Raw genomic sequence first — 12602 nt, 5'->3', positions numbered from 1 at the left:
ATTTTTAGTAGAGACGGGGTTTCACCATGTTGACCAGGCTTGTCTCGAACTCCTGACCTCAAGTGATCCACCCTCCTCAGCCTCCCAAAGTGCTGGGATTACAGGCGTGAGCCACTGCACCCGACCATTACTTCTTCCTTTTTCCTTGTCTTAAAAGTTGTCCTTTAGTTTTCAAAGGACTCCCCCTTAGTTCTAGTATTTTTGAAGTTAGTAAGAAACCCTTTATGATATATTTTATCATATATCAAAGGATATATTTTATCATATATCGAAGGATATATTTTATGATTATTTGTGTTAAAATCCCATGTTTTTATTCTTAAGCAACAAAGCTGTTAAAGAAAATGACAAAGAAAAAGGGAAAGAGAAAGAAAAAGAGAAAAAAGAAAAGACTCCAGCTACTACTCCAGAGGCCAGGGTACTTGGTAAAGATGGTAAAGAAAAACCAAAGGAAGAGCGGCCAAATAAAGATGAAAAAGCAAGAGAGACCAAGGAAAGAACGCCGAAGTCTGACAAAGAGAAAGAAAAATTCAAGAAGGAAGAAAAAGCTAAAGATGAGAAATTTAAGACCACTGTCCCCAACGCAGAATCAAAATCAACTCAAGAAAGGGAAAGAGAGAAGGAGCCATCCAGAGAAAGAGATATAGCAAAGGAAATGAAATCAAAGGAAAATGTTAAAGGAGGAGAAAAAACGCCAGTTTCTGGGTCCTTGAAATCACCTGTTCCCAGATCAGATATTCCAGAGCCTGAAAGGGGCAAGTTTACCTTTCTTTACATGTTCTTACGTTTTGTTATTTTAATGTATAGTTGGTTATTGTCTTCTTGTTTTGGTAAGTTATATAGGGGTTTTGCTAGGGGAACTTGATTGTCATACAAGTTGGTGTTTTTTTTTAAGTGTTTGGAAAACTAGAAATGTACCTTATTCTGACTATTTCTTTTTGTCTTAACAGAACAAAAACGCCGCAAAATTGATACTCACCCTTCTCCATCACATTCCTCCACAGTAAAGGTTAGTATAGCCTGAGGAAGGCAGCGTCCATGTTAGGCTCACCTGTTTGGAATACCAGTGTCCTGACTTCCTTCAAGTCTTATGCCAAGCATTCACTGGAGCCACTGGAGGTTTTATATTGCATTAGAAAATGAATTTTTCTATATTGGTGGACTGATTTTTTTTCCTATTGAGTATTTTTATTATAAAAATGTTAAAACTTCAAGGACTTAGCACTAATTTTGTAGTGTTTCAAAGTGCAAGAGAAATTTTACCCAGAAGTGCCTCAACTGCTTTAAGCAGTCTTTTTTGGAGTGCAATGGTAGCTACAAGCAAACGAATCTTTTCAGCAGAATGAAGCCTATTTTTCAGCATATTGAAGAATATATAGCACTGAAGACTTCCTGGATGACACAAGATAAACAAGTTACCTCTGAATTCAAGCTTCTTGATGAGCATCATACCGATGTGTGCCTTCTAAGAAGGAGTCTTGAAAGGAGTTCCATTTTAAAGTCTCCTTGGTGATCAGTTCTCCTGTAGTTGTGTATATTCAGTGAGCATGCAGCTTCTGTTGTATCTTCCCTTGGAGGTTTGTTTATACCCATTGGGTTCCCAACAAGTTGAACCTTGCGTTACGATAAAAGCAGATGTGGCATCCAATCCTTCCACCCAGCAAAGAGAAACCCCAGGCATTCAACTGCAGCACAAAATCGTGGGTGTAGCCTTCTTGAAGACTCAGGGTAGCCATTCCTTGCTCCATATTTAATTTTAATTCTAAAGTCATCTAATTTCATGGAATCTTTGAATTTGCAGTACGTTGAACTTTTAAAGAACTGTAAGTTATTAATTCTTCATCAAGAGCACTGTGGTGGAATATCGTAGTTGATTTCTTTTTCTTTCTTTTTTTTTAATGCTTTCTTTGTGTGTGGGAGGTGTGAGATTCACCATGATAGGCACTTTGCAGAAAAAAAAAAGTGATTACTCTTATATATTTTGTTTTCTTGTTAATACAATGCCACTGAATTTTTCAGCTAGGATGTGTATATTCATATTAGAGTTACAAGTAAAGTAAAATGTGAATCCTCCCAATTAAAGAAGAACTATGAAAAATATAAGGCAATGTTGTTCTTCCACAGTGACCTCCAGTATTTTAAATTTTTTGTGGAGAAAAAAATGTTTTGCTTTCTTAAACCTCTTAACTATAGCTTAAGTAGAGAGATATGAACAATGTGGCATTGACATTTATTTTTAAATTCTGAGCAGAGAAAGATTTTTATTTCTTACATTGAGTACATTTAATTTAGTTTTTAACATTACAATTCCATTACATGTTTTTTTTTATTGTTGATATTCATATTGATAATGACATCATGAAATTTATCCTCACAAGAAGTAGCTGGTTTATTTCCAGGTTACAGCCATACTTCCCAAAGTTCCTCTGGGTTCTGAGAACTATGCCAGCTTACCTGTCATCTCCATTCATTTTCTACAGGACAGTCTCATCGAACTCAAGGAATCTTCAGCAAAGGTTTGAGTCTTTTAAAATCATCATGCCTAAGTAAACCAAATGTTCTTTACTTATTTTATTTAGTAGATGTCCTCACCCTAGTACATTCAGTAAGCTGAGATCAGTGGGATAAAGTACTCTGCTTACATTGAATAACCTTCAAAAATATTAAATGTTAAAACTGAAACAACAGATGACAGTGGTCCCTTTTAATGAGATTGTTATAAAATGTGTGTCATGTGGCAACATTTCTATCATCTCTCCTTGCTTGCTGTGTTATACCTTCTCCTTTTATGCTTTTTCAAAATCTGGAAATAAGTTTAACATTCGGGAAAGAGATTATTTGATTGTTTTGGGTTTATTTAATTTTTCAAAACAAATCTGCCAGGCTGTCTGACTGTTTAGACAACCCAAAATACCAAAAAATAAATTTGATGCATTCACATATCTGTTTTAAAAATGGAACTCATCTCAATCTATAAAAATTCTTTATATATCCTCTGCTGAGGTACCTTTTTGGTAGTTATAGCACAATATCAGGAGATACAGTTAATGTGAAAGAATCATTCCCCTGGACAGGAATACTCGGTGGTTGTGTTTACATGTCAGTATTAATTCTTACCTATTATTCTACTTTCTTGAGTATTCTGCTACTAAAAGTAGTGTGCAGTTTGTGTATCTTATTACAGAGTTTATTTCAGTATTATACTTGAATTGTCCATTGTTCATGTTGTTTTGTCTTTGTTATAAAACGTGTACCCTTCTTTGATTTTCTACTTTGCCTCCTCTTACAAGCTACAAGCAAATGAATCTGCTCAGCAGAATGAAGCCTATTTTTCAGCATAAATATTGCTTGCCATGATTAAAATAGAAATCAGCTAAGCATGATTTCTTTACTGGTGGACCAAATGAAATTTTGAAACAGAGCCAGTTGACATTACTAACTGCTTTTAGATGTATAGATTTATAATGAAATGTCTGTGGATATTGGGCAAATAAGGCACTAATTTTTAAGTTTATATTAGCCAGTGTACCTGTGTCCTAAAATTGTAGCATTGTTTTTTAGAATATACTGTATTAATCAAAAGTCTCAGCTATACTGGGAGAACTTCCATTTAGTTTTATTTTTTTTCTGATTTGAATGGATGTTTTATTTGAAGTAGATATCGGGGTTATTCTGTAATATGCTATTGAAGAACAAGCCGAAATAACACATTAGACACAACATCAACCTAATGACATTATTTTTGAAAATTCTAAACGTCCAACGTATTTTTGTTTTTTTGGTGTTAGCCATAACGTCACAATACTAACAGAGTTCTCCATACCTAGTAGGAGTTACAAAAATGTTGATATCAGGTTGGAATTATATACCGCTATTTTTTATTACATGGGATTATTATTTAAAATGATGTTCCTATTTAGGTTCGTTTTGGAAAACTTAATTTATATTCCATTTCAATTTTGATATCTATAGAACTTTCATTTAATGTAAACTTTTTATTGGCTAACTTAAATATATACTGCAATATAGTAGGTTTTTATAACCAGTTTCAAATTGTTTATGTCAGTCTACATCAGTGGCTTCTATGGGCTATTTTAAATTAATGGGCTAACAGTGTTAACTTCTGAATATTTGTTTACTGAAACATACTTTGAAGCAGTTTGTAACCTGCTGTTAAAATTAACTGGATTTTCTAATCGATGATGGTTCCTCACATTTGTGAAAAGGCCTTTTGAAAATATGTACTGTCTCATTTCATGCTCATAACAGTGCTGTGAGGTAGACAGGGCAGGTGGATAGTGTCTTTTTGACAAATGAGAGACTAAAAGTTCTTTAGCTTTCCCAGTTACATAGAATTTGTTAGTATCAAAACATGAACTAAAATTAAGGTTTCTTGATTCCTAGCACCACCCATTTCAACAATAGTTGAAAGGGTTTTTCTAGCTCCTTTAGTGTGCTTGCCTTGGTTTTTAAAAATTACAGTGAGTCAAGTCAATCTCCCACATCCCTCCTTTTTAAAAATGGTGTTTTGCAGGCCTTTAAAATTTAATTAATTTATTCCACATGCAACCAGAAAAACTTGAAAATGGCATATACATATGCTTCTAAAAACTGTGTGATTCCTACTACTTTTCAGATCTTTAGTGCTTAGCATGGTGCCTGGCAGTAAGGTTAGGTATTCAATAAATATTTGAAATGATCTCTTAAGCCTTTGCACTTTGGTGAAGCATGCAAAGTACTGGTTTGCATAGTAGCTGATGTTGCATTTTTATGTGTCTAGAAAGTTTAATAGCATATGAATGTCTTAGAAAAAAAATTTCACTGGACTTTGAGTGATCTCCAAAGTTGATTATCTTTAGCCTGTTTCTGAGGTAGCTTTTACTTTCTAGAGGGTTTGGAAGATACGCATCTGTTTTCATATTATCTTGTCACTTGTACCTATAAAATTCTCTCCCTGCTTTAGTTTGACTTTTTAGTTATGCGTTTTCTGTGGGATTCTCTTTATTATTTATTTGCTATTTTTACTTTCTAATTTGTGGTAAAAGCAATACATGGATTTTAGCTTTTCAAATGAGATTAACTAAAAGAAGAAAAATCTAGCTTAGTATCCAAATCTTTTCTGTCAGTTCACCCTTTACCCCTAATTTCCAAATAGTGTATTTCTAGTTTTGATCAATTGTGTTTTGATGTAGCAATTCTAGCAGCTACTTTTGATGAAGATAGTGTTAAAAAAAAAAACAAAAAACAGGTTCCATTAATCAGCCTCTCTCTAATTTAGGAGGGCATCAGTAACCACCTCAAGACAGAATTTAGCTTTTAATTTGTTCACCATCTTAAAATGAGGATTTACAGCCAAACCCAAGCCTAAAAGTGAGGCCATCTTTATATAATATAGTGAAGCTTTAATAAAGTCAGTGGAGCAGAGTTTTCTGGAACAGATTTTGAAAATCAGTCACATTCTTTTTTGGACCTTAATGATCCGAATGTCAAGAATAAAAGCCAATCAAGAACAAAACCCAGCGATGCTACATACAAATCCATTTAATGAATCCTTAATTTTATTTGTCAAACTTGTATTGAGTATTCACTGTGTGTACAAGGAACTAGGAAGTATGTAAAAGTAGAAAGGCACCTTACTTAGCTCTTCTACCATACTGGAAACTGTTGCGGACAAAAATGTATGACATGAAGTTAATAGGGAGCACTTGTCATAAAAAAAAGGTAAATATAAAATAATGGAAAGTGAGTTGCAGAGTTGAGGGATGGTTGAGTGCTGATGGCTTTGGCCATCTTCGAAGGCTAAGTAGGATTTTAAGAAGTTAAGATAAAAATGAACAGCCATTCTAGTAATGAGAACTGCTGGAAAGGACAGATGTTAGGGAGCAGTGATAGCCACAGCATAGAATGCATTGGGTTACTGTAGCAGGATATAATTGTGAAAAGATGGTGGAGAGTTTGGAATGCCTAAACTAAGGGGTAATGCATTTAATTCATTAGGCAATGAGAAACTCTGTTTTTATGCAAAAGAGTATTTGATCAGAACTATTCTAAAGAAGGAATTGAATTGGGTACATTCTGAACTAAGAATTTCTGATTGTGTGTCAATTGAGCTATGTGACTTTTTATGTCAAGAATGAAGTATTTGAACATTAATGCCAGAAGTAAGTTCTAGAAAAATTTCTCAATTCCTCGCAGTACAGAAAGTAAGCACAGTTCAAAACTTCATTATTAATAAGGGTTGTGTGTGTGTGTGTGTGTGTGTGTGTGTGTGTGTATTTTTTTTTTTTTGCTTTTATTGGGAAAAATTACTACTTAGAGAAGTCTTCTTTGAGTATTGCAGCAATATTTCCTTTGTCTTAATCATTTTCATAAATAATGTTAAGATATGAATAAACCTCACGATTAGAAAAATCTTGATGTCATTTAAGGCATTCTAGCCAGCAAGAGTATCTTTTAGACAAGTACTTTTATGACTATCGTTCTCTTGCTCTTTATTAATAAGCATTTTGTCTATTTCAGTTTATCAACTTTTAAACATTGAAATTTTAAAGAATCTACTTCTGCATTGCTATGGCAGTATTTCTGAGCCAACTGAATTGAAAATGTTTGGTGGTGTTAAAAAATAAGTGTTTAATTCTCAAACTGATGGTCTTCATTTTTCATGTATTCCTTTGAATACCAAAGGATTTCTTCATGTAAAAATATTTGACTTTTGACTCACTATTCTATTTGTTCCTAAGGTGTATCTAGCATTGTGTAGTTATGTAATGAGTTATATTCAGTATTCTGCTGCATAATACTTTTAATGTCTTAAATTAAACATAGGCTTGTAGCACAGATATAAATGCCATAAGGTTAGGTATCTGATTATTTCCTGACTACTTCCTAAATATTTTATGTTACAGCATATTTCCATATTTACAACTCACCTAAGAAGTGTTATCTCTCAATTATTTAGTTAGAATATCCTTGATGATTGGCTGTTTTATTGCGTATAGCCCTTTTGGCAGAGAAAGAGTAGGCAGAGGAGAATATTGGTTCATTATTTTTTAGTCTTTTGAATTGTTTAATCATCCTCAGCTGACTAGATGGCTTTCTGAGGTATTTAGAACCAGGAAGACAAATTTCACAGTTAATTGTGATTATTTTGATAGAAATTGGAGTGCTTTCAGAAGTAGAGAACACGCAGCCTTTACATTTGTAAAAATAATTTGGGATAATCTTTGCATGGTTCACACTGAGGCAGAAAAGAATTATTAGCAAAATCATAGCTAGGTTTTATTTTTATACTTTTGCCCATTGCCATTATTGACTGCCTATCGGTGGATGGTAAGACTATTTAAAATTTCCATGATTGTGTAGAGGTGTTTCTTTCTTTCTTTTTTTTTTTTTAAACAGTAGAGAAACTCCAGTCACTATTGTTCATATATGGACTCTTGTAATGGTGGTTATAGGTCTTTACAATAGAGCTATAAGGAATACTCCAGCTTGTGAATTTACTAATGAGTCTCAGTTGAGGCACAAATGAACTGATGGAGTTTAAATGGTGATTTTTATAAGGCCAAGAATTGAAGCCTTTGTATAATTTGTGCCATGCCCTTTTATTTTACCTCTTGTAATCCAGATAGCTGACCAGTTTTTACTTTGGGTATAATTCCCAATTGTGTTTCATTTAGTAAACAAACAAATGATGCCAATACTGGAAAACTAATAATCTTTAGTAATATTGCCTTAATTTAACAGCTCTACATTAATCATACTCCTCCACCACTGTCCAAGAGTAAGGAGAGAGAAATGGACAAGAAAGATTTGGACAAGTCAAGGGAAAGATCCAGAGAAAGAGAGAAAAAAGATGAAAAGGACAGGAAAGAGCGGAAAAGGGTTTGTAAATTTTTTTTTAACTAGTTTGGAAAGCTCATTATCATGTACACCAGTGTGTATTTAAAAAATACTAGTTTGTTCCATAGTAGTCTGTTATTTCATGATTTTATTGATATTTTTACCCCGAAGTGTTTGCATCTTCTACGTTAATAAGGATCTTCAGCCTAGTAATCTCTGTCAGCTCTGCTTGTCTTTCATGCCGTTTTACCAAGTATGTGAAACTACTGCAAATACTCTCCATTGCTAGTTAGCTGCGCCCTTCTCATATAAAAGTAATACTTTAAAACAAAAACAGAAGCCCTTGGTCAATGTAGTTCACAATTCTTGGTTCTAGGATCACTCAAACAACGACCGTGAAGTGCCACCGGACTTAACCAAGAGACGTAAAGAGGAGAATGGAACAAGTAGGTAGACTTATTCATATCTTTGAAGATATCATCGAAGTGAATTGGAAAAGGCTTTCATGATTTTCTTTTGTAATTTTAGTGGGGGTTTCAAAACATAAAAGTGAAAGTCCTTGTGAATCTCCTTATCCAAATGAGAAAGACAAGGAAAAAAATAAGTCAAAATCTTCAGGCAAAGAAAAAGGCAGTGATTCATTTAAATCTGAGAAGATGGATAAAATCTCCTCCGGTGGCAAAAAGGTAAATTAGGAAAATAAAGGAATAATATGCTTTATCTTAAAAAAATCAACCCTGAAAATTTAGCAAATATTGAATTTTTTTCCTAGTCCTATAGTCTTTTGTTCATTATTTAGGAGTGGGAAGAAGAGGTACTGAGGGAGGGCATTCCGTTTGGGGAATTTGAGTCAGTTCAGTCCCATATTACCAGGAGGGTAGAGTTAGTATACCTCTGAGATTCCTTTCCCCTCTCCATTCCATTCCCACCTACTTCTGTTGATTGAGTTTCAGCTGTTCTTTGCATTTTCTTTTTTCTCCACCAACTCTTTGCTTTTAGTTTCTCTTTATTCCTGAGATTAAAATATGGTCACATGTATTCTCTCTGACCATCATAGCATCATAAAGTCTTGATTGTGATTTGAAACATTTTTGTAACGTTTTCTCCTAATAAACTCATTTGTTTGATACTTGTATTTGATTTAAAAATTGAGTATAAGATACATTCTCTTACATATCAATGGTTGATATTTAAAATAAATCTCATGCATCTGCCATAAAGTAATAAGCCATTACTAAAGTATAAATTGTTTCCAAAACATTGTTGTATATATTGAAAATATATGCCATTTATTCATAGTTCATAAAAACAGCTCTAGAAAATTATATAATGAACATTTTAATTCTATGCTTTAAAAGATAGGCTGTTCTTTTAGGTGTTTTTTAATTGAGGTAAAATTCAAATAACATAAAATTAATCATTTTACAGGTGTACATTTAAGTGACATTTAGTATATTTACAGTATTGTGTAATCATCTCTATCTAGTTCCAAAACATTTTTATCACCTCCAAGAGAAAACTCTATACCCATTTAAACAGTCACTCCCATTTCCCCTTCTCCTCAGCCCCTGGGAACCATAAATCTGTTTTCTTTATGGATTCACTCATTCTGAATATTTTATATAAATGAAATAGTACAATAATGTGCCCTTTTGTGTCTGATGTCTTTCACTTAGCATAATGTTTTTGAAGTTCTTCCATGTTGTAGCATGTGTCATTTACTTCATTTCTTTTTATAGCTAAGTAATATTTCATTATATGAATATACCACATTTGTTTATCCATTTTTCAGTTGATGGACTTTTGAATTGTTTCCACGTTTTGGCTATTGTGAATAGTGCTTCTGTGAACATTTGTGTGGGGCTCTAAGTATTTGTTCAAACACCTATTTTTAATTATCTTGGATATATGCCCAAGAATGGAATTTCTGGGTTATATGGTAATTCTATGTTTAACTTTTTGAGGAACCACCAAAATCTTTTAGACAGTGGCTGTACAGTTTACATTTCTACCAACAAAGTATCAGGGTGCAGATTTCTCTACATCTTTGTCAACACTGGTTATTTTCTGTTTTTGTTTTTTATTATAGCCATTCCAGTAAGTGTGAAGTGGTGTCTCATTGTGGTTTTGATTTGCATTTTCTTAATAACTAATGATGCTGAACATCTTTTCATGTGCTTATTGGTCATTTGTTTATCTTTCAAGAAATCTGTTCAGATACCTTGACCATTTTTTATTTCGAGGGTTTGTGTTTTTGTTGCTCAGTTGTAAGAGTTCTTTATGTACTTTGGATACTAGATCCTTATGAGATAGGTGATTTGCAAATTTTTTCTCCAGTTCTATAGGTTGTCTTTTCACTTTCTTGATAGTGTTCTTTGATGCATGAATGTTTTTACTTTTGGTGAAGTTCAGTGTATCTATTTTTTTCCTTTTGTTGCTTATGCTTTTGGTGTCATGTTAAGTAAGTTTTTGAAGACAAATATAGCTCGTGGGTGATGAAAAGGGGTTTTGAGCTGGCTTTTGTATTTGGCTTTCTCTTCCCCAGCTAATTCTACTATTTCTTATAGGAGTCCAGGCATGATAAAGAAAAGATAGAAAAGAAAGAGAAACGGGACAGTTCAGGAGGAAAGGAAGAGAAGAAACAATATCCTTTTCATTTTGATGTTTTCAGTTAGTGTAATGGAAAGCTTTGATACTGGTCATGTTTACAATTGTACTCTTTTAGTATGTGGTTTATATGCTTAAGGGCTGATTAGTTTTGAAATGGTCTTTCCAGTTAACTCTCTCAAAATGTGTGAAATCTGGAAGTGGGATACTTGATGTTCTTGATATTTAAAAATACTTCTGTGGTGACTGAGATGTTTTATGCCACTAAGGGATTTATAGTCTTTCAGGTTATATCATCACAGAGAGGAAGAAAGGGAACAGAGAGTCCCTAGGGCTGGGGACATTGGGAATAGAAGGGCAAAATGATGAGGCAGACAAGCAGAGCTGGTAGAGTTTGAGGCTACCAGGCTGGTCAGAGCCCATTTAGGCCTGCAACCTGAGGTGCTGTACTAAAAGGGGAAATGCTGTTCTTTCTGCCATTCCCAAAAGTTGTTTTCCCTTAATTTGTCATCTACTCATAAGTCCTCGGACAAGCACAGATAATGAAGACTTTCCATCAAGGTGAGTGTTCTCTCACCACCTTTTCACTTAATGATAGAAACATAAAATGAGGTCTGATAATGTTGAAAAACTAGATGCATTTTACAAGCTACAACTACTTGTTTTTTTCACCTAAATATAATGACCAAGTCTTCGGGTATAGATGCAAAACAAGATTCAGAGTTATTTTTAAGCTGTTTTCATTTTAAGCTTGCTGATTAGCCACACATTTTTTTTTAAGCACCAAGATATATTTAAGAACATCTGGCTTTCTCTTCACCACTTATTCCCATCTTCTCTGGATAATTAATTATGTTTTTAAAGTCCTTATTGCCTTGTAAATGGTGGTAGTGGTATCTGCATTTTATAAGTGAAGAAACAGACTCTGAGAGGTTAAGTTGAAGAGGGTCATAAAGATATTAGTCAGCAGAGCCAGTTGACTATCCTCAGTCTTTCTATCCTTTAGTGTTCTCTGTTCCTTTTGCTTTCTCATGCTGATGTCTTATCCAAAGATTTTTAAGTTTTCGTGCCATTTTTTTTTTTTTTTTTTTTTTTTTACCACTGCCCATGTTTTGCAACAGAAAATATGGTCTGTGTTTTTAGTTCTGGAATTTACAACGTGTAACTTTTTTTTTCTTTTTTTTTTCTTTTTTTAGGTAATGCACTTAATGCTTTATGTGAGATTTAAAAAGTATTTTACCCATCTTAAATAAATTGTGTTTCCATCATAGTGGATACAGTGTTCAGACCCTAATATTGCTTTTTTTGAGCACTTAAGATAATCTGAATAGTTACTGTTTGGTGATGCCTTAGTATTATTGAAGTACATAGGACAATTTGCCCCCTAAATGTAATGGTTCCAGACAGCTGTGTTTTGAGGCTGTTGATTCTGCCTTTATTTTTTTATTTTTATTTTTTTTTTTGAGACGGAGTCTCACTCTATCGCCCAGGCTGGAGTGCAGTGGCGCGATCTCAGCTCACTGCAACCTCTGCCGCCCAGGTCCAAGCGATTCTCCTGCCTCAGCCTCCTGAGTAGCTGGGATTAGAGGCGCCTGCCACCACGCCCAGCTAATTTTTGTATTTTTAGTAGAGATGGGGTTTCACCATGTTGGCTAGGCTGGTCTTGAACTCTTGACCTCATAATCCACCTGCCTCAGCCTCCCGAAGTGCTGGGATTACAGGTGTGAGCCACTGTGCCTGGCCGACTCTGCTTTTTTATAGCCCGTTTTCTTGCTTCCATGTTAGCCATCATTTCTTAATATATTAAGTATACTTGCTTTTCTTTACTTCGTTAATATATTAATTAATTAAGTATCCTTGCTTGTCTATACCTCCCCCCTAATATTATTGGATGCTTCTAATCTTTTGTGAGACCAGATAGATAACCAAGGCTGTTTACCAGTGTTTAAATTACAAGTGAGAAATGTCTGAGAGCCAGTTCTGTATAAGGGTATGGGCTTAAAGGTATGGATTTTGTCATCTTTATTTTGGCTGCAAAGCAGGGATTCGAGAGGTTGCCTTATAGTCAACACATGATGAATGGTGTGCTTTTCCTGCTTTTTTGGTGCTTGCTATGTAAGTAGATTAGGATAAAGTAGGGTAAATGAGAGTTATAA

General features: G+C 34.1%; 1 protein-coding gene across 9 annotated transcripts in view; it reads left to right on the top strand.

The window, feature by feature from the left end:
• THOC2 (THO complex subunit 2) overlaps positions 1-12602 on the top strand; it is a 134029-nt gene that overhangs the window by 112675 nt on the left and 8752 nt on the right. For 2 of the 9 annotated variants that reach the window (XM_019019537.4, XM_055376868.2), the window contains exons 31-38: positions 325-755; positions 951-1009; positions 2400-2516; positions 7744-7881; positions 8216-8285; positions 8368-8525; positions 10407-10483; positions 10962-11007. In XM_019019537.4, the coding sequence (XP_018875082.1) occupies positions 325-755; positions 951-1009; positions 2400-2516; positions 7744-7881; positions 8216-8285; positions 8368-8525; positions 10407-10483; positions 10962-10989 (1078 nt within the window). In that variant the 3' untranslated portion in view covers positions 10990-11007. Of the gene's footprint in view, positions 1-324; positions 756-950; positions 1824-2399; positions 2517-7743; positions 7882-8215; positions 8286-8367; positions 8526-10406; positions 10530-10961; positions 11008-12602 lie in introns of those variants that run through there. The other 7 variants (XM_055376869.2, XM_055376870.2, XM_055376871.2 and 4 more) reach the window with 6 other exon arrangements.

Source organism: Gorilla gorilla, chromosome X (genome assembly GCF_029281585.2).
Source record: "Gorilla gorilla gorilla isolate KB3781 chromosome X, NHGRI_mGorGor1-v2.1_pri, whole genome shotgun sequence".
NCBI classification, from domain to species: Eukaryota; Metazoa; Chordata; class Mammalia; order Primates; family Hominidae; genus Gorilla; species Gorilla gorilla.
This window is presented reverse-complemented; position numbering and strand designations above follow the sequence as displayed.